The 20,125-nt window shown below is 43.9% G+C and overlaps 2 protein-coding genes and 1 pseudogene across 4 annotated transcripts; all 3 read right to left on the bottom strand.

Annotated features, from left to right (window-relative positions):
• Positions 1 to 185: 185 nt before the first annotated feature.
• On the bottom strand, positions 186 to 4,581 carry LOC139390935 (zinc finger protein ubi-d4-like). Of its 3 annotated transcripts, none has more exons than XM_071138335.1 (10): positions 4,524 to 4,581; positions 3,645 to 3,805; positions 3,452 to 3,559; positions 3,148 to 3,341; positions 2,847 to 3,024; positions 2,605 to 2,739; positions 2,152 to 2,283; positions 1,769 to 1,881; positions 1,596 to 1,677; positions 186 to 1,492 (listed from the first exon to the last, which is right to left on the bottom strand). In XM_071138335.1, exons 1-10 carry the CDS (start codon positions 4,547 to 4,549, stop codon positions 1,404 to 1,406), a joined length of 1,218 nt encoding a protein of 405 aa, XP_070994436.1. In that variant the 5' UTR covers positions 4,550 to 4,581; the 3' UTR covers positions 186 to 1,403. The 3 variants fall into 3 exon arrangements, with proteins under 3 accessions (XP_070994436.1, XP_070994437.1, XP_070994435.1); XM_071138336.1 differs by lacking the exon at positions 4,524 to 4,581 and adding an exon at positions 4,065 to 4,498; XM_071138334.1 differs by lacking the exon at positions 4,524 to 4,581 and having other exon boundaries at positions 3,645 to 3,834.
• Positions 4,582 to 4,876: 295 nt separating this feature from the next.
• On the bottom strand, positions 4,877 to 13,794 carry LOC139390818 (uncharacterized; annotated as a pseudogene).
• Positions 13,795 to 15,875: 2,081 nt separating this feature from the next.
• LOC139390792 (LRRN4 C-terminal-like protein) lies at positions 15,876 to 18,746 on the bottom strand. Its single transcript, XM_071138187.1, has 2 exons — positions 18,485 to 18,746; positions 15,876 to 17,069 (listed from the first exon to the last, which is right to left on the bottom strand). The coding sequence occupies exon 2, from the start codon at positions 17,065 to 17,067 to the stop codon at positions 16,264 to 16,266; it is 804 nt and encodes a 267-aa protein (XP_070994288.1). The 5' UTR covers positions 17,068 to 17,069; positions 18,485 to 18,746; the 3' UTR covers positions 15,876 to 16,263.
• Between the last annotated feature and the right edge of the window lie 1,379 nt (positions 18,747 to 20,125).

The following is a 20,125-nucleotide window of genomic DNA, read 5'->3' as shown; positions in this document are numbered from 1 at the left end:
CCAGTCTGTGCAATAATCTACTTTGCAGTTTCCCCTCCTTTTATAGTTTACATAATTTAGCCAAAATGTACCCCTCCCTGAGTTTCTTGTAAATTTTGGATGTGCCAATTGCTGAAGTATGAACAGAAGCTTGGGGATTGCCTATATGTCCATGTCACTTCCCTAAGACACATTTTCCAATACAGTTTTGTTAGCAGATACATGGACATTTTAATAGGGCAAAAGCAGTTTCAATACAAAAAAAAAGTAAATAAAAATACATTATTTACCATAAATACTCATTATGGAGATCATTAACATGATATCACAAAAGAAAATCAACCTAAATGACACTTAAAACAAATACAAAAGGTCATACAGTACTGACATTGTGTTATATGATTGTTTTCCATTGACGTTGTTAGTATATACCGGTACTTTACAAAATTCTACTAGAAAAAAATCCCCAACCCCATGGAATATCAAGTGATATATAAAATGTAAAAATATAATAAATCAAAGTCTAAAGAATTGAGTGTGTGTGCATTCGAACTCAAGTACATGTGCAAGTCTGCATGCAATGTGCCTCGCTCATTGTGGCACAGATATGAACAGCTACAAAAACCTTAAAGATGATAGCTGACAAATGTTCAATAATGTTAGATTTAAAATCAGACCAGCAGTAGGATGTGATTCAGTCACAATAGAATGACTATGGTTGCCTCCCAAAAGGCACCCTATTGGACCTTGGTCAAAAGAAGTGCACAATGTAGCGAATAGAGTGTAATTTGGGACACAGCATATGGACCTTGGCGCCAGAGGTTCCTTCGTTTTTTTTGTTGTTGCAGGAAAACCTTTGAGATAAATGTTTTTAAAAACATCCAAAAGAAGTAGACAGACAAAACTTCACTACAAAGTCCACTATTAATATCCCTCAACCACGTGATCATATTTTGAAATCCATAAATCAAAACACTTGGTTATTTTTAGAACAAGTAAAAATAGATAATTTGGCAACAAATTAAGCACACTGCCTGTCTTAGCAGTCCACACCATATAAAGGAGAGGGGGGGAGGAGGAGTTGGGGAATAGTTAGCGTGAGATGCTAATCCTTTCTTTATAACATGAACTCTGTAGAGACAGTGGTAACGGCAGTCTCTGCAGTGTGTAACAGTCCAGGGGAGATAACAGCCATGATAGGAGGAGAGACAGGAAGGGGTGGGGCTTGCCGACAGGGTTGTGGTGAGAGGACTCCCTCCTTTCCAGTCCCCAATCAGACCCAGACCCTAGCTCCTGGTCATTAATGGGTGTGGACCAGGGTGTGAGGGCTTACTGTCCTTGTGTGGGGTGGTAAGGTGGGGTCCCCTGGCTGAGGGCAGGGTGGGTTACTCTGGGGTGGCCCCAAAGATACTAATAACTAACCCCTATTCATCCTCTGTGGTGGGGCTCTGCTGCTTGTATATGGATGCCTTGTCCTTCAGCAGCGCCAGGCAAAGGTGACAACTCCAACTACCTGGAAACACACAGAGAGAAAGAGAGTTTAAACTCACCAGTACAACATTAACAAGTGGGCTTCATTGCAGTCAAGCAGGAGTTGTGGTTAGACTGTGACATACCTTCTGGGGGCTCAGTCATAGGAGGGTTGAGGCAGTACATGTGGTATCCTCGATCACAGTCATCACAGAACAGCAGCTGGTCCTGTCAGACAGAGAAACAGAAGCACTGTGTGTGAGAAAACAACACAAAGAAAAGGAGAAGTATGAAAAGGCAGAGGTGGAGCAGCACTCACGTCGTTCTCTGAGGTACCACAGACGTTGCAGCACTTGCACTCGATACACTGCCAGCGGTACGTCTTCACAGCTGCCATCATCACATCTGTGAACTGCAGGCAGGACGGGTGACCTGAAGGGAGACAGACACAGGTCTCTTCTCAATGACTTACCAACCGGGCTAAATAAAGGTTTAAATACATCAACAGAACACATTGCTAACATTAGTTTGGCTGTTTACATTTATGAATTTTGACAATGCTAACTACTGGCTGTAGCAAAAATAAATAATGGAGTATTGTGGACTCTGTCACTATGGGCCTTCAGACACAAGTCAGGTTAAATAGATTTTGCCTGAACTATCCCTTTAATAGAAATGGGGACATGGGTGGGAGGTTCGTACCAGAGCGTCCGCAGTCTGAGCAGGACACTAGCTCCTCTGACTGGCCGGTCTTCTGGTTGTGAGCGGAGTCTCCCAGACAGAAGTCGCAGTAGTCGTTGGGCAGGGCCAGACCGTTAGGGCCTTTCTTAGGGGCTGGAATAAGAGAGGAGACAGAGAGATAGACAATACACTGACACTGCCCTAGAATACTGATATCCCTCTGAAACCAGAGTAGAGTGACTAACTTTGCAATAGTTTGACTCACTCTTGAGGTGCACTTCATTTAGCTTTGGGTATGCACTTTTGGGACTAATCCATTGTTGTAAATGAAGCGCACCTCAACTATTAAGACCTGCATTTGACCCAGGTCTAGTATCATGAGATAAGCAGGAGTGATTCTCCATCTATAATAGAAACGACCATCTCTATAGTAGACGGTGATTCCAATGGCTATCATTCCAAACAGTGACTCACTCTTGTGCGCCTCAGGCTGGCGCCGGGGGGGAGGGGACTCGATCTCCTCTCTGTCCTCCCCCTCTTCCTCCGCCAGATGGGAGTGTGTGTAGTGGTAGCTCAGGCCCGGACGGTTCTTGTAGCGCTTCCCACAGACTGCAAACACACACAGCATCATGGTGTAAGTCATCACACACATCAACAACTGGATTTGCATCACGCATACACGCATCAGAATTTACATCAAATAAACGTATACTCACTGTCACAGGCGTATGGTTTGTCCTGCTCCTCCAAGGCTGCAGCAGCTGCCTCCAGTTTCTTCTTTCCATTTCCCACTCCACGACCCTTGGACTTGCCCTTCCCTCGTCTCTTGGGGGTCTCATCCTCAAAGTCCTCATCATCCAGATCATCCAGGTAGTCATCGTGGTCCAGAACCCTCTGAAAGGAGAGTAGAGTTTCAGATAATATTGGTGCACTGACAGACTATTGGGAGAAACTCAAACCTTTTTGTACAGAGTATTAGGAGTCTGGTTTGTAAAATGTGCATTGGTCCCATCTAACCTTGCGGATGCGTCCAGAGGAGGTGTGGCTGGAGACCATGGCAGCCACAGGTTCAGGTGTGGCTGGGTTGTCTTCCGGGGCCCGGGGGTCCGGCGGGCCCCTCCTCTCCAGGGGCTCCCCCTTCAGCAAGGCCTCCAGGCTGCTGCCGTCCACCGCTCCCACGGCATCCCGTTTCAGACCCAGCTCCAGCTCCGCTACACAGAGAGATAGAGGCTTATTCAATACCGAGGAGGCAGAAGACCACACTATTCCCTCTGACACATAAAGAAGAACCAATAAAAAGTCATATGAGGAGGAATTGTACCTGATTTGACAGGGGGGAAGGCCAAACGGGGGTCCTCGGGAGGGTGGGACCGTCGTTTCTTCCTCCAGCGTCGAGACGGATAGCTATACAGCTGCCCAGGAGCCATGCCTGATCAACAAAAAAAAGTTGATAATTAAAGTGTGCTTTCAGGAGAGTGAATGTGTGTGTGCGAGCAAGTGTCTTTGCTACAGACCTGCACTCCTGTGTCTCTTCTCCATCCAGATGTAACAGTTGCTTTGAGCAACACCTGTCTGAGAGTCAATGAAAGGCATAAGGATGCTCCTCTCAGCACACAGACGAGCATTATAGCTGTGGCACTGTTCCATAGCATCCTTATAGTACTGCTCACCGAGCCTGAAACAAGAAAGCACAATCACACTCATGTTAGACTAGAAATTATTATGGTGGCTAATCTAACCACTTCAAAATGAATAATCCTGTATTGTTGTACAGGACCATTCCGTTCCCTGTAATATTACAGGATAATATCTAGCTACAGTTTTACAACAATCAAACCTCTCTGTGTATTCCACAGAGTCTGATTAACGATGTTGGAAAAGTTATGAGCAAATGTACGAAAACACTTGGCTGCTGTAGCGAACAATACAGAGACTGTAGGTAGACAATGCAGAACCGCAGACAGGGTGCACTTGAATTGTTGGCAAGGTAGCTGCGCTGGTCTCAGTGAACGATGGGCCTATTTATAAAGCTAGCTACGTAGCTATTAGTTAACGTTAGGTGCAATTTAAACACCATAATCTGTCGACCGTTTATACATTTCAATCTTGTACTGAAACAGTTTACTGTACGTTAACAAAGGACAATCGTTTTCAACTGAAGCATTGTTGTCTAATATAAGCTAGCTAAACTTGCTAGCTAGTTAGCAAAGAGAAACAATAGCCATAGCTAGTTGGCCATCTACGTATAGACAAGGCATTGCTGTAAAGTCAACTAGAGGGCAAATAGTAATTTTCTCCATCATTTCCAACACATTGTCAACTCCTACGTCGGGGCCTACATCTCTGAAAGTGTCACATGCTCCTACTCGTCCAAAAAATTAAGGACAACTTACACAACACTATCTACGGCCGCCGCCATGTTTGCTCAGTGCAGTCGTCAAAATGTCCATTGCGCCTGCGCGTGTAGCTGGTTTCAATATCCATTTCCAGTTAATCAAAACAAAGGTCCTTTTGAGTATTCTCATGTAAACTTGAGCAATTTGTAGCAGAAAAATCACTGGTTGAACAATGTCAGCTGAAAATAAATACAACACAATAAGCAGATTGAGAAATAATTATTTATTGACAAGAAGAGTGTGAGAATCAGAATGTATGACTGATAATCATTGAAGTGTCCAACATGTCTCAGGAAAACTACACTGTAAAATAAGTAGTGATTCGGTAGGATAACAAGCACTTCACCTTCTCATCGTCCTTGTGGAGGTCCGGCAGGGTGAAAGGGGGTTGTGGGTAAATTAAGTGATGGTGGACATCTCTCTCGGGGGGGAACAAATACAAACCGACAATCAACTCTGAGGAGGAAGTAGAACTCTATTTACAACAGCAAGGGAAGCATTTGAGCTAATGTGGTTGGTATGTAGGGTGTAAAATGAGGCAGTGTGTGTGGTGGATAGGTTAATGTAAAGTCATATTTACCCTCGGTGCCTTTCACGATGCTCCCTACACATCTGGAGAAGATGGCATCAAACGTCTCGGTCAACAGAAACTTCTGTCACACGTAAAGAAAGAAAAAAACAAACAATCAACTTCTGATATAAAATGCAAGTCAACATCCTAGATATGTAAAACTAACTATAGAGTCAGTAACCAAGAGAAAAGGAAAAGGTACCTCTATCTGCTCATGTTTGGAGTCCACAAAGGGTCCCAGCTGTGGGTTAGAGAGGAGATGTAAGGCATAAACATACAAACTTCAGTCAGAGAGCAAGCGTGTGTGTATGTTACCTCATAAAGAGAGGTCAATTCTACTGACCAGTATGCAGACGTCGGGGAGGTCCCCGACAATGACGTTGATGAGGTCCACCAGGGGGTCAAAGGTCAGGCCATCAGAGGGGATGTAGGGAGAGGGTGTCTTGAGAATCTCCATGAAGTCATACCAGTTAGCTTGAGAATCTCCATGAAGTCATATCGGTCAGCTTGAGAATCTCCATGAAGTCATACCGCTCAGCTTGAGAATCTCCATGAAGTCATACCGCTCAGCTTGAGAATCTCCAACAGAGTTTTTAGTCCTGGAAGAGGCTTGATCAGGATCCAGGAAATCAAACAAAGATGTTTTAGAGGAATCCCTCTCCCCTCAGAGTTTAGATGCTACCAACTTCCTCCCTGAGGTATTCATGCCCTCCATGGCGACCACCGGTCCAGGGAAGAGCGAGTACTCTCTGAGTACACTGCTGTCTACTGTTTCCTTTGATAGTGGTGCTTAATGGTTTAATCCATAAAATAAATAAATCACTGGCAAAAACAATGTCTCTGTGTGTCTTCCAGTTTTAATTTGCATTCATATCATATAAAAATACATATTTATTTTGTAATTCATAAATATCACAATACTAAACAAATACAATAAATGGTCTGTTATTATACAAGAGAACAGAAACGTCAACAGGTTCAGATTTCCTTGCCACTTGCATAGTTCTTGGAAGGTCTGCTGCTGGTGAGTGTGTCCGCCTAAGGAACACAGTGGTAAACACAGGACTAGTAAATCATAAGCTCACATACCATTTCCACGGTTACAAGAGTATTTATTATACTGAACTCAACTCATCTCCTGTACAATCTGGAATATATCACAGAAGTAACACAGCCACAGTGTTAGGCTTGGCCACTTATCATGATAACACAACATATCATAATATAAATGGCTCACATCAACACCATTATCCCAGAAACCCTAGACCCTCTCCAATTAACATACCGTCTGTCACGACTCCTACCGAAGGTGGCTCCCCCTTCCTGTTCGGGTGGTGCTCGGCGGTCATCGTCACCGGCCTACTAGCTGCCACCGATCCCTTTTTCCCTTTTCTGTTGGTTTGGTCTGATTTGTTTCACCTGTTTCTTGTTTAGACTTTTAGTTTGGCTATTTAAGTCGGTAGGCCGCCTGCTCTTCATGTGTTTGGCTATTTAAGTCGGTAGGCCGCCTGCTCTTCATGTGTTTGGCTATTTAAGTCGGTAGGCCGCCTGCTCTTCGTGTGTTTGGCTATTTAAGTCGATAGGCCGCCTGCTCTTCGTGTGTTTGGCTATTTAAGTCGGTAGGCCGCCTGCTCTTCATGCGGGCTTGTTTATTCCCACTTTATATGTGTGGTAGTGCGATCTTGGTTTGGTTCCTGTTTTGGGCATTTGTTTTATGACGCTCAGTTTCATTTTATATACTATTTTGCCTGGTGCTGAATAAAGAGCTATTCAGAACTTTCTGCCTCTTGCACCTGACTCCTCACCCACTACGCCTAAGATTGTTACACCACCCCAAAAGATCCACAGATGATACAATCTCAATCGCAACCCACACAGCCATTTCCCACCTGGACAAAAATAACACTTATTTAAAAATGCTATTCATTGACTACAGCTCAGTGTTCAACACCATAGTGCCCACAAAGCTCATCACTAAAGGACCCTGGGACTAAACACCCCCCCTCTGCAACTGGATCCTGGACTTCCTGACGGACGGCCCCCAGGTGATAAGGGTATGTAACAACCCATCCTCCACACTGATCCTCAACACGGGGGCCCTTCAGAGGTGCGTGCCTAGTCCGCTCCTGTACTCCCTGTTCACCCACGACTGCGTGGCCAAGCACGACTCCAACACCATCATTGTTTGCTGACAACAACACTGGTAGGCCTGATCCCCGACAACGATGAGACAGCCTATAGGGAAGAGGTCAGGGAACTGGCAGTGTGGTGCCAGGACAACAACCTCTCCCTCCATGTGAGCCAGACAAAGGAGCTGATCCTGGACAACAGGAAACGGAGGGCCGAACAGGCCCTCATTAACATCGACGGGGCTGAAGTACAGCGGTTTGAGAGTTTCAAGTTCCTTGGTGTCCACATCTCCAATGAATTATCATGGTCCAAACACACCAAGACAGTCGTGAAGAGGGCACAACAACACCTTTTCCCCCTCAGGAGACTGAAAAGATTTGGCATGGGTCCCCAGATCCTCAAAGTTATTCAGCTGCAATATCGAGAGCATCCTGACCGGTTGCATCACCGCCTTGTATGGCAACTGCTTGACATTCGACCATAAGGTGCTACAGAGGGTAATGAGTACGGCCAAGTACATCACTGGGGCCAAGCTTCCTGCCATCCAGGACCTATATACTAGGCGGTGTCAGAGGAAGGCCTAAAAATTGTCAAAGACTCCAGTCACCCAAGTCATAGACTGTTCTCTCTGCTACCGCACGGCAAGCGGCACCGGAGCACCAAGTTTAGGTCAAAAAGGCTCATTAACCTCTTCTACCCCCAAGACATAAGACTGCTGAACAATTAATCAAATGGCCACCTGGACTATTTACATTGACCCGCCTTGTTCTTACACTGCTGCTACTCGCTGGTTATTATCTATGCATAGTCACTTTACCCCTACCTACATGTACAAATTACCTCGACTTACTGACTCGGTACCGGTACCCCCTGTACTGCATATAGCCTCGTTATTGTTATTTTATTGTGTTACTTTTAATTTTTTACTGTCATTTAGTTAGTAAATATTTTCTTAACTCTTTCTTGAACTGCGTTGTTGGTTTGTGGGCTTGTGAGGAAGCATTTCACGGTAAGGTCTACAACTGTTGTATTCGGGGCATGTGATTAATACAATTTGATTTGATCTTTATAATTGTGGTGTTTGAGTAAACACAAATATAACCACCTCTTCTAACTCCAGTGGGTGTTACTCATGAAGTCTCAATGAATCACAATTTGATCAACAGGAGTTTGACTGTGGTCTGCTTCCTATCCCTTGAGCACAGTGAGCTGTAACTGCATGTTAAATCATATTGTGTTGAGACTTTGAGTCAAGCCTGTGATAAGACAGACTCATTTTTATTGTTGAGTGAACCACATATTATTCAGTCAGGGTAACTAAAGCAGAGCTTTTGTTGAGTTTATTTGCTCACCCATGAAGTCAGAGAGCTGGGAGAGGAATCGGTACCTGTGCTGGAGGAACAGGAACAGAGAGAGGGTCTGATCCACAGAGGGGATCCGTTCTGGCTCAGGTTCCTGACACTGTGCTCTGTCTATACTGTACACAGTGTCACTGCAGAGGGGATCTGTTGAGAGGTGGTAGCAAGGTAATGTTAATGGTAAGATAGTGTTGAAAGAATGACTGTTTGAAATTAGCAGATTGTTAGAATCATCACACACTAAATTAGTTTGTCAGCAAGGCTCTGGTCTGAAAATAATAATAAATTTGTCAGCAAGGCTCTGGTCTGAACATTATAATACATAACAAGCCGTGTTCAGTGGATGGCATTTCAGAATGTAAACATTTATAAATATTGATGATAATAGGCTACATCCACTTCTTTGCATAGTCACGCCTACTCAATGCTAAATTATGGAAATGTGGTTAATGCCCCATATGACTCAATCCCTCACTGCAAGGAGTGGGTGTTTAACCTGTGTATCAAGATATGTTTTACGCTGTAGGAAGGCTGAGGGCCCCAGCAGGGGAAAGTTACTGGGCTGTAAAGCACCACGTACCACTGGGGTTAAAGACTGATGGTTCAGTAGGAATAAGGGTCTACTGTTACTAGTCAGACATCTTTCAAATGGTTTTATCTAAACAACTAGCCCCCAAAGCAAGGGGATATATGTGTGAGTGTGATTGATGTGACCGATAAAGGATATCTGTATACGTGTGACTCTGGTTGCCAGGTTGGAGTACTGTAATACACAGGGGGTGAGAACTGTGACTGGTAGGAGGTTCAGCTCCCCATACAGGCCTCTCTCCATGGCCTCAGGCAGGATAAGTAGAGACATCCCACCTAACACAGGATGACCTCGCTGGCACCACGGGCCTGCTCCCAATGACATGGGAGGCCTGCAGGACCAACACATACAGACACACACACATAATTACAATATGATGTAGTGTGGATGATAGAGGTAAACTCTCTCCAACCTACACGATGACAAGAGGCATTGGAGTAATACTGACCGCATGATAGAAGGAGGAACGTCCATGGTCGCAGTCTGGTCCTTCAGGGCGAGTCTCTCTGCCTTCCCACTAAGAAAAACCAGAGTAAAATACACAAATAACACAATATTATTCCACAATATACACACATGAAATATATTCAGTGGCAGTAATAGAATGAGAATATACCTAAAGATTCTCTGGTATGTTTCTCCTTCCAATTTGAGGTGAATTTTCACCCCTGCGTTAGTCAGACTCAGTATGTGCAAGAAGCCTTCTTTGTGTGACCACACCCTATACCTGTCCAGTTTCACCGCATCTTACACCTGTCCAGTTTCACCTCACTGATCTGGAGAATAAAGGACACAGAGTCACATACCCCACTCAGTGTAACAACTTTCCAAAAGGTGTTATTTGAGTTTGTCCACTGTGTTGTGTGGTGGCTGAAATTAAAATAGCGCAGTACACTATTTTGTGGAGATAATCTGTTGTCTATTGTCAACTGACTTACTAACCAACAGGGTGTATGTTTGGCTGAGCCTGGTGGGTACTGTAGTTTACCCACCTGGAGGGAGAGAAGGAAGTGGAGAGGGCTGTAGATTTAGGTGAAAGCACATAGTTCCTCTGGGGCAGGGGGAGGCATTGGGATCCAGTCTCTGCCAGAACTCTGAAAAAAAATCCATTAGAGAGGAAGATGAACACAGGAACTCAGTTGGCAAACTGACAGCAAACTGCCAGAAAGCCATGTGGTCATGGCTCTATGTAGTACCTCCCATAGTCTGTTCTGGACTTGGGGACCGTGTAGAGACCTCTAGTGGCATTTCTTGTGGGGTATACATGGGTTTCCTAGCTGTGTGCTAGTAGTTTAGAAAGACAGCTCGGTGCATTCAACATGTCAAATACAGGCAGTGATGAAGTCCATCTTTCCTCTACTTTGAGCCAGGAGAGATTGACATGCATAGTATTAATGTTAGCTCTCTGTGCACATTTAAGGGCCAGCCGTGCTGCACTGTTCTGGCATCTGACCACACAACTGGACAGTAGTCCAGGAGCGGAAAAACTAGGGCCTGTAGGACCTGCCTTGTTCATAGCATTGTTAAGAATTCAGAGTAGTGCTTTATTATGGACATACCTCCTCATCTTAGCTACTATTGCATCAATGTGTTTAGTCCATGACAGTTTACAATCCAGGGTTACTCCAAGCAGTTTAGTCTCCTGAACATGCACAATTTCCATATTATTCATTAGAATATTTAATTGAGGTTTAGGGTTTAGTGAATGATTTGTCCCAAATACAATGCTTTTAGTTTTTGTAATATTTAGGGCTAACTTATTTCTTGCCACCCATTCTGAAACAGACTGCAGCTCTATGTTAAGTGCTGCAGGGATTTCACTTCAGCTGATGTGTATAGTGTTGAGTAATCAGCATAAATAGACACACAGGCTTTACTCAGAGTACTCATTAGTAAAGATTGAAAAAAGTAAGGGGCATAGACAGCTACCCTGGGGAATGCCTGACACTACCTGGATTATGTTATAGTCTTCCATTAAAGAACACTCTCTGTGTTCTGTTACACAGGTAACTCTCAATCCACAATATTTGGTATTTTTTTTACCTTTATTTAACTAGGCAAGTAAGTGAAGAACAAATTCTTATTTACAATGACGGCTTAGGAACAGTGGGTTAACTGCCTTGTTCAGGGGCAGAATGACAGATTTTGACCTTGATCTAGCAACCTTTCGGTTACTGGCCCAACTCTCTAACCACTAGGCTACCTGCCGCCCCTGTAGCAGGGGATGTAAAGCCATATCACATACATTTTTCCAGCAGCAGATTATGATCAATAATGTCATAGGCTGCACAGAAGTCTTACAAAACAACTCCCACAATCTTTTTATTATACCTTTCTCTCAGCCAATCATCAGTCATTTGTGTACGTGCCGTACATGTTGAATGCCCTTCCCTATAAACTTGTGTAAAATCTGTTGTTCATTTGTTTATTATAGTGAAATAACATTGTATCTGGTCAAACACAATTATTTCCTAAAGTTTACTAAGGGTCGGTAACAGGCTGATTGGTTGGCTGTTTGAACCAGTAAAGAGTGCTATGCTATTTTTGGGAACGGAATGACTTTTTCTTCCCTCCAGGCCGGAGGGCACACAATTTCATGTAGGCTTAGATTGAAGAGATGGCAAATAGGAGTGGCAGTATCGTCTGCTATCATCCTCAGTCATTTTCCATCCAAGTTGTCAGACCCAGGTGGCTCGCCATTATTGATAGACAACAAAACTTTTTTCACCTCTTCCATACTCACTTTACAGAATTCAAAATTACAATGCTTGTCTTTCATAATTTTGTCAGTTATATAGGTTCAGAATTTGTTGTTGGCTTGTCATGCCTAAGTTTGCTACCATTGTCAATGAAAAAATCCTTAAAGTAGTAGGCAATATCAGTGGGGTTTGTGATGAATTAGCCATCTGATCCAATGAATGATGAAGCCAGGTTTGCCTTTTTTCCCAACATTTCCTTTAAGTTGCTCCAAAGCTTTTACTATCATTCTTTATATCAATTATCTTGTTTCATAATTTTTTATTTATTTGACCTTTATTTAACTAGGCAAGTAAGTTAAGAACAAATTCTTATTTACAATGACGGCCTAGGAACAGTGGGTTAACTGCCTGTTCAGGGGCAGAACGACAGATTTGTACCTTGTCAGCTCGGGGGTTTGAACTTGCAACCTTCCAGTTACAAGTCCAACGCTCTAACCACTAGGCTACCCTCTTCTTTTTGTTCAGTTTAGTCAGATGATTTCTACATTTACCGTATGTTAGCCAATCAGCTGTGCAGCCAGACTTACATGTATCTCAGCTTGGATGTTAGCCCACCACCACAAGCTCAACCTCGACAAGACAGAAGCTGCTCTTCCTCCTGGGGAAGGCCTGCCTGCTCCAAGACCTCTCCATCACGGTTAACAACTCCATGGTGTCCCCATCCCAGAGTACAAAGAACCTTGGCGTAACCCTGGACATCACCTTGACTTAACCCTGGACATCACCTTGACGTTCTCTGCAAACATAAACACTCGCTCCTACAGGTTCATGCTCTACAACAGTGGTTCCCAAATTTTTTATAGACCCGTACCCCTTCAAACATTCAACCTACAGCTGCGTACCTCCTCTAGCAAGAGGGTCATCGCACTCTCAAATGTTGTTTTTTTGCCATTATTGTAAGTCTGCCACACACACACTATATGATACATTTATTAAACATAAGAATGAGTGTGAGTTTGTCACAACCAGGCTCTTATAGGACCAGGGCACAAAAAAAAGATATAATAATAATCAATTATTTTGCTCTTTATCAAATCAAAGTTTATTTTTCACGTGCGCTGAATACAACAGGGGTAGTAGACCTTACAGTGAAATGCTTACTTACAGGCTCTAACCAATAGTGCAAAAAGGTATTAGGTGAACAATAGGTAAGAAAAATAAAAGTAAAGAAATAAAACAACAGTAAAAAGACAGTGTAAAATAAAGGTAGCGAGGCTACATACAGACACCGGTTAGTTGGGCTTATTGAGGTAGTATGTACATGTAGATCTGGTTAAAGTGACTATGCACATATGATGAACAAAGAGTAGCAGTAGCGTAAAAGAGGGGTTGGTGGGTGGCGGGACACAATGCAGATAGCCCGGTTAGCCAATGTGCGGGAGTACTGGTTGGTCGGCCCAATTGAGGTAGTATGTACATGAATGTATAGTTAAAGTGACTTTGCATATATGATAAACAGAGAGTATCAGCAGCGTAAAAGAGGGGTTGGGGGAGGCACACAATGCATATAGTCTGGGTAGCCATTTGATTACATGTTCAGGAGTCTAATGGCTTGGGGGTAAAAACTGTTGAGAAGCCTTTTTGTCCTAGACTTGGCACTCCGGTACTGCTTTCCATGCGGTAGTAGAGAGAACAGTCTATGACTGGGGTGGCTGGGGTCTTTGACAATTTTTAGGGCCTTCCTCTGACAACGCCTGGTGTAGAGGTCCTGGATGGCAGGCACCTTCGCCCCAGTGATGTACTGGGCCGTACGCACTACCATCTGTAGTGCCTTGCGGTCGGAAGCCGAGTAATTGCCGTACCGGGCAGTGATGCTCTCGATGTTGCAGCTGTAGAACCTTTTGAGGATCTCAGGACCCATGCCAAATATTTTTACTTTCCTGAGAGGGAATAGGCTTTGTCATGCCCTCTTCACGACTGTCTTGATGTGTTTGGACCATTCTAGTTTGTTGTTAATGTGGACACCAAGGAATTTGAAGCTCTCAACCTGCTCCACTACAGCCCCGTCGATGAGAATGGGGGCGTGCTCGGTCCTCCTTTTTCTGTGTTCCACAATCATCTCCTAAGTCTTGGTTAAGTTGAGGGATAGGTTGATATTCTGGCACCACCTGGCCAGATCTCTGACCTCCTCCCTATAGGCTGTCTCGTCAATGTCGGTGATCAGCCCTACCACTGTTGTGTTGTCTGAAAACTTAATGATGGTGTTGGAGTCGTGCCTGGCCATGCAATCGTGGGTGAACAGGGAGTACAGGAGGGGACTGAGCACGCACCCCTGGGGAGCTCCAGTGTTGAGGATCAGCATGGCAAGCGGTACCGGAGTGCCAAGAAAAAGCTTCTCAACAGTTTTTACCCCCAAGCCATAAGATTCCTGAACAGGTAATCAAATGGCTACCTGGACAATATGCATTGTGTTCCCCCCCGAACCCCACGTTTACGTTGCTGCTACTCTCTGTCTGTCATATATGCATAGTCACTTTAACTATACATTCATGTATATACTACCTCAATTGGGCCGACCAGCCAGTGCTCCCGCACATTGGCTTAACTTAGCCAACTTGCAAATAAAACCTTATTTGTTCATAAAAATTGTGAATAACTCACCACAGGTTAATGAGAAGGGTGTGCTTTGAAGGATGCACATAACTCTGCAATGTTGGGTTGTATTGGAGAGAGTCTCAGTATTTTTCCACACAGTCTGTGCCTGTTTTTAGTTATCATGCTAGTGGGGATGGAGAATCCACTCTCACATACAGTGGGGAGAACAAGTATTTGATACACTGCCGATTTTGCAGGTTTTCCTACTTACAAAGCATGTAAAGGTCTGTCATTTTTTATCATAGGTATACTTCAATGGTATGCTTCAATGGACCAGCTCACTGGTCACCATAGCAGCACACGCTCCAGCAGGTATATTTCACTGGTCACTCCCAAAGCCAATTGCTCCTTTGGCTGCCTTTCCTTCCAGTTCTCTGCTGCAATGACTGGAACGAATTACACATAAAAAAAATTTAAAAATTCACTGAAGCTGGAGACTCATATCTCCCTCACTAACTTTAAGCACCAACTGTCAGAGCAGCTCACAGATCACTGCACATATCCCATCTGTAAATAGCCCATTTAACTACCTCATCCCATACCGTATTATTATTTTTTTGCTCCTTTGCACCCCAGTATCTCTACTTGCACATTCATCTTTTGCACATCTATCACTCCAATGTTCATTTGCTAAATTTGAATTACTTCTCCACTATGGCCTGTTTATTGCCTTACCTCCCTTATCTTACCTCATTTGCACACACTGTACATAGACTTATTTTCTATTGTGTTATTGACTGTATGTTTGTTTGTTCCATGTGTAGCTCTGTGTTGTTGTTTGTGTCGCACTGCTTTGCTTTATTTTGGCCAGGTCGCAGTTGTAAATGAGAACTCGTTCTCAACTAGCCTACCTGGTTAATAAAGGTCAAATTAAAAAATCAACCTGGTGTTACACTGACAAAATCAATGATTGACATTTGATCCAATGTACTGTCATATTTTGGCTCACAGAGACAGATGACCAAGCGGCGCTGCGAACTGCACGAAGAAGGTAAATGCAGAATACAGTCGTAGAATACACACTTACCTGAGTTTGCCATCTTGTTTATCGGTGCCCATTTGAATGGAATCTTCTCATGTAGTACTGTATTTCCTCATTCGTTCCATGTTGATTGTTTGAGCGGTAATCATTGGACGACATTCTTAAAAACGAGGCACTTCAGCCAGTATTGAAGCTATAGCCAATCAGACGGATCTTCAACAGCACATCATACTCAAGTTTCAAAATAAAAGTTGCATTACTGTAATAGGAACTTATATTACTTCCAACAATATTGATTTAGTTTTATCAAACTACTTTGTCCCTTCTGTTAAAAACAATCACTTACACAAACTCAGCCAAAATTATGAAAACACTTTTATTAGAAAAACAATTGCTTTTGTTATTCATCATGAGTATTCAGTTAGTTTGATTTATTCTACACATGAATCTGACTGCCATAACTGCCCTGTCTTGATCCTTCTATACACAAGTTAATTTGCCAGCAAACAACCTGCAGTCTCTTTAGTCACAACGCCTCTTAAGATTTTGTTAGGGTTATTTAGTTCACAAAAGTTCTTTAATTCCTATATTCATAAGTGCAGGATTCTGAACAACCTGAGCACAGTGCTGGTGAGTCACTGGTGAGTGAAGCCATTTTGGCTCTGTCCCAACCCAGTTGCTTTACTCCTACATTCTCTCTAGGGGTCGCCTGTGCTACTGAATCACTGTACCATCTGTAATCCCAACACTGGATCACAGCGTTCCCTCCTTGCTGTAGGAGGGGTTCCCCAGCCCCTTTGCTGAGTTTTCCCCTGTTTTACATGTCTGTCGCCTCCAGAGGACCAGGGTGACCAGGAAAAGGAGCAGAAGAAATCCCAGCCCCCCTCCGATAACCCCCGCCCTTAGGGCGAGGTTGGTGGCCTCAGGGGGGTCGTAGTGTAGGCAGGAGAGCTTCGAAGGGGCGCTGGCCCCCGCCATGTTCACCGCCTCCACACACACCTTGACTCCTGCCTCTAGTTCCCCCAGCACCCCGCTCCGAGAATCACTCCCGAACTGGAGAGGTTCTCCTCTTCGATCTTCGATCACGACCCGGTACCCAGATACCACAGAGGCAGGGGCGCACCACCGTATCTCTGCCCACCCATTAGCGCCTGGCACTAGCTTCTGGAGGTGTGGAGCATGAGGGGGCTCGCCTGCCCCACTTAGACCAGGGCAGAGGCATCCGGTCTGGGCAGAGAGCTGAGAGCAGGGGAGCTGGTTGTCCTGGCAGGGATGGTAGTCACAGGGCTTGGACTGCATCGGAACTAGAGTAGAAGCTGGTGAGGCTTTGCTGTGGTTAGGAGGGAAATGGGAAGCATCCTCCTCAGTGTAGTCATCTTCGTCGTAGTCGAAGCCCACACCGGTAACGTATTGGATCTTGGGGTACGTAACTGGCGGGGAGGTGGGAACGGCATGTGTGAGAAGGGGGCGGGTGTTGATGAGGCGGGTGGGAAGCAGGTCAGGGATCAGTAGTTGTAGAAGGAGCATTGCAGCCAAGTTCCAGCAGAATGACATCATCTCTGTGGAACAGAAATGGAAAGATTATAACCACAAGTCGGAATTACCTCCCACATTATTACCATGTGAACCCATACAGGAGGCACAGGATACAACAGACAGAAAGATATGAATGATAATGTACTGTAGGACAACGGGTTCACAGACAGCTCATGTACTGTAGGACAACCAGTTCACAGACAGCTCATGTACTGTAGGACAACCAGTTCACAGACAGATCATGTACTGTAGGACAACGGGTTCACAGACAGATCATGTACTGTAGGACAACCAGTTCACAGACAGATCATGTACTGTAGGACAACCAGTTCACAGACAGATCATGTACTGTAGGACAACCAGTTCACAGACAGATCATGTACTGCAGGAAAACCGGTTCACAGAGAGATAATGTACTGTAGGACAACCAGTTCACAGGGAGATAATGTACTGTAGGACAACCAGTTCACAGACAGATCATGTACTGTAGGACAACCAGTTCACAGACAGATCATGTACTGTAGGACAACCAGTTCACAGACAGATCATGTACTGTCGGACAACAGGTTCACAGAGAGATAATGTACCGTAGGACAACCGGTTCACAGAGAGATAATGGACTGTAGGACAACCGATTCACAGTGAGATAATGGACAACTGGTTCACAGAGAGAATAAACTAACAAGCCTGATTCTCAAGGAGTTAAAAAAAGACAGAATTAATTCTGTACAAAGGTTACAAAGATGGACAACGCTGCCCACCACATTTAGTCACTATTGTACATAAAGCAGAGTGGAGTGGAGGCTGCTGAGGGGAGGACGGCTCATAATAATGGCTGCAATGGAACGAATGGAAGGGCATCAAACCATGTGTTTGATGTACTTGATACCATTCCACTTATTCCGCTCCAGCCATTACCACGAGCCCATCCTCCCCAATTAATGTGCCATTAACCTCCTGTGGTAGATAAGCATCCTGGGGTTATATAGGAGTTCCAAATGTATGTAGGTGAAGGGTCACTTGTTAGGGCTTTAATAATGAACATTCAATGGCTCAGATGAGTAACCATTAAAAACACAACAAAGGGAGGATGGAGTGTCCACCAGCTAGTGCTCTCTTCTCAGTTGGCAGCGTGCCAGACAAATCTGTGGGAACCCGAGCTGAACTCTCAACACATGCTGGTCCTCCATTTAGCTTCCACATACTTTCATCCAGAATAATAACACAGAATAGCACAGCAACATTCTAAATGATTCAAGTTGTTGTATGGCTTAATCTGAGTTGATGTTGACTAGGTTAATCAATCATTCATCAACTTTTTAGGTGGTTGTGAAAATGCAAGAAACATGAGTACAGTCATGCTCTCAAACATCACCATAGCAACCAAGTGAAAGAAAACTATAACATACCAATGCGAGTAGTTCATCTTTTACTTTACCTGAATTGTAGAATAATAGGATATCTAATGTCTCTTCCCGCAATCCCTCTTCACTCTTCTTTGTTATTTTCTTAACTCTCACATCCTCTCTCTCTCCCTCCCTCTCTCTTTCTCCAAACCAGCGTCTTCTTTTATTCTCACCAAACTTTACCCTCCTTTTTAACACCCCCTCATTTCTAAACTCTGTGCTTCTCTCTCCCCCCCCTCTCTCTTTCTCTCAATTCAATTCGCTCTATCTCTCTCTCTCACTCCAGGTCTCCTTGGCTCTTTTCGTTAGGGGGGAGGGTGTACTGTTCGTATGTGTCCCTCCTTGCATACTAATTTACTCATCAGTAGCAGTAGGCAAGCTTGAGCTGGCTTGCTTGTGTGTGTCAGTGTGTTTTTCTAGGAGGAGGTATATAGTATGTTGGCTGTTCATGACATAATTGTATGAGAAAGTGCCCATGTATTTTTGTGTGTAATGTATGTGCATAGAACACGAGTTTGGGATCAGATCCTTTTAAAGCATGTGACTCACATACTCACATTCCAGTGTGTGCAGGAGTGCGTCAGCGTGTGTGAGGGTGAATGCTTGAGTGTGTGAGGGAGGGAGGGAATGTTTGAGCATGCATGTGTATTGTTACAATCTCCATGGTGTGCATTGTTGCAGACCTGAAGGATAGGGGTTGGGCTCCAGTCCTTATAAGGAGTGCTGGCAAGGCGGACAAGCTGGGACATGACAGAAGTACCAGCATCTGACTGATAAAGAGAGCGAACCAGGAAATCAGAATCAGAGCAGGAATCACTTAGCTTCCTCTTTGTCCCATGCTACACCCCAAATACTACTGCCACCCAACACCTCACTGATACCCCCATACCCTGAGTTGTTATCTACTACTACAATCCACAACATGACACCTCATCTTGACTATAAGATGGGGTCACCTGATACTACCCCCAACATGTCAACTTAAACCTAAAATATTATGAGTTGTAACTTTATTGGTGGGTGTTATGCAAGGACTTGTCTATACTTCAAGTGAATCATTTATGTATGATGAAACAATGTATGTATCATGGAGTGAGACTATAGGTATACACCGTGTATTCGGAAAGTATTCATACCCCTTGACTTTTTCTACATTTTGTAATGTTACAGCCTTATTCTAAAGTGTATTTAAAAAAAGTTTTCTTCTCATCAATCTACACACAATAGCCCACAATGACAAAGAAAAACATGTTTTTAGACATTTCTGCAAATTTATATATAAAGAAAAAAGCAAAAATAAATTTACATAAGTATTCAGACCCTTTACTCAGTACTTTGTTGAAGCACTTTTGGCAGCGATTACAGCCTCATGTCTTCTTGGGTATGACACTACAACTTTGGCACACCTGTATTTGGCAGTGGTGTAAAATACTAAAGGAAAAATACTTTAAAGTACTACTTAAGTCGTTTTTGGGGGTATCTGTACTTTAATTTACTATTTATATTTTCGACTACTTTTACTTTTACTTCACTATGTACTTTTTACTCCACTATGTACTATTTACTCCAAACATTTCCCCTGGCACCCAAAAGTATTAGTTACAATTTGAATGCTTAGCAGTACAGGAAAAAGGTCCAATTCACACACTTCTCAAGAGAACGTCCCTGGTCTT

Source organism: Oncorhynchus clarkii, chromosome 31, assembly GCF_045791955.1.
Source record: "Oncorhynchus clarkii lewisi isolate Uvic-CL-2024 chromosome 31, UVic_Ocla_1.0, whole genome shotgun sequence".
Classification (NCBI taxonomy): domain Eukaryota; kingdom Metazoa; phylum Chordata; class Actinopteri; order Salmoniformes; family Salmonidae; genus Oncorhynchus; species Oncorhynchus clarkii.
Note: the sequence above shows the minus strand (reverse complement) of the source record. Positions and strands in the feature narration are given on the sequence as shown.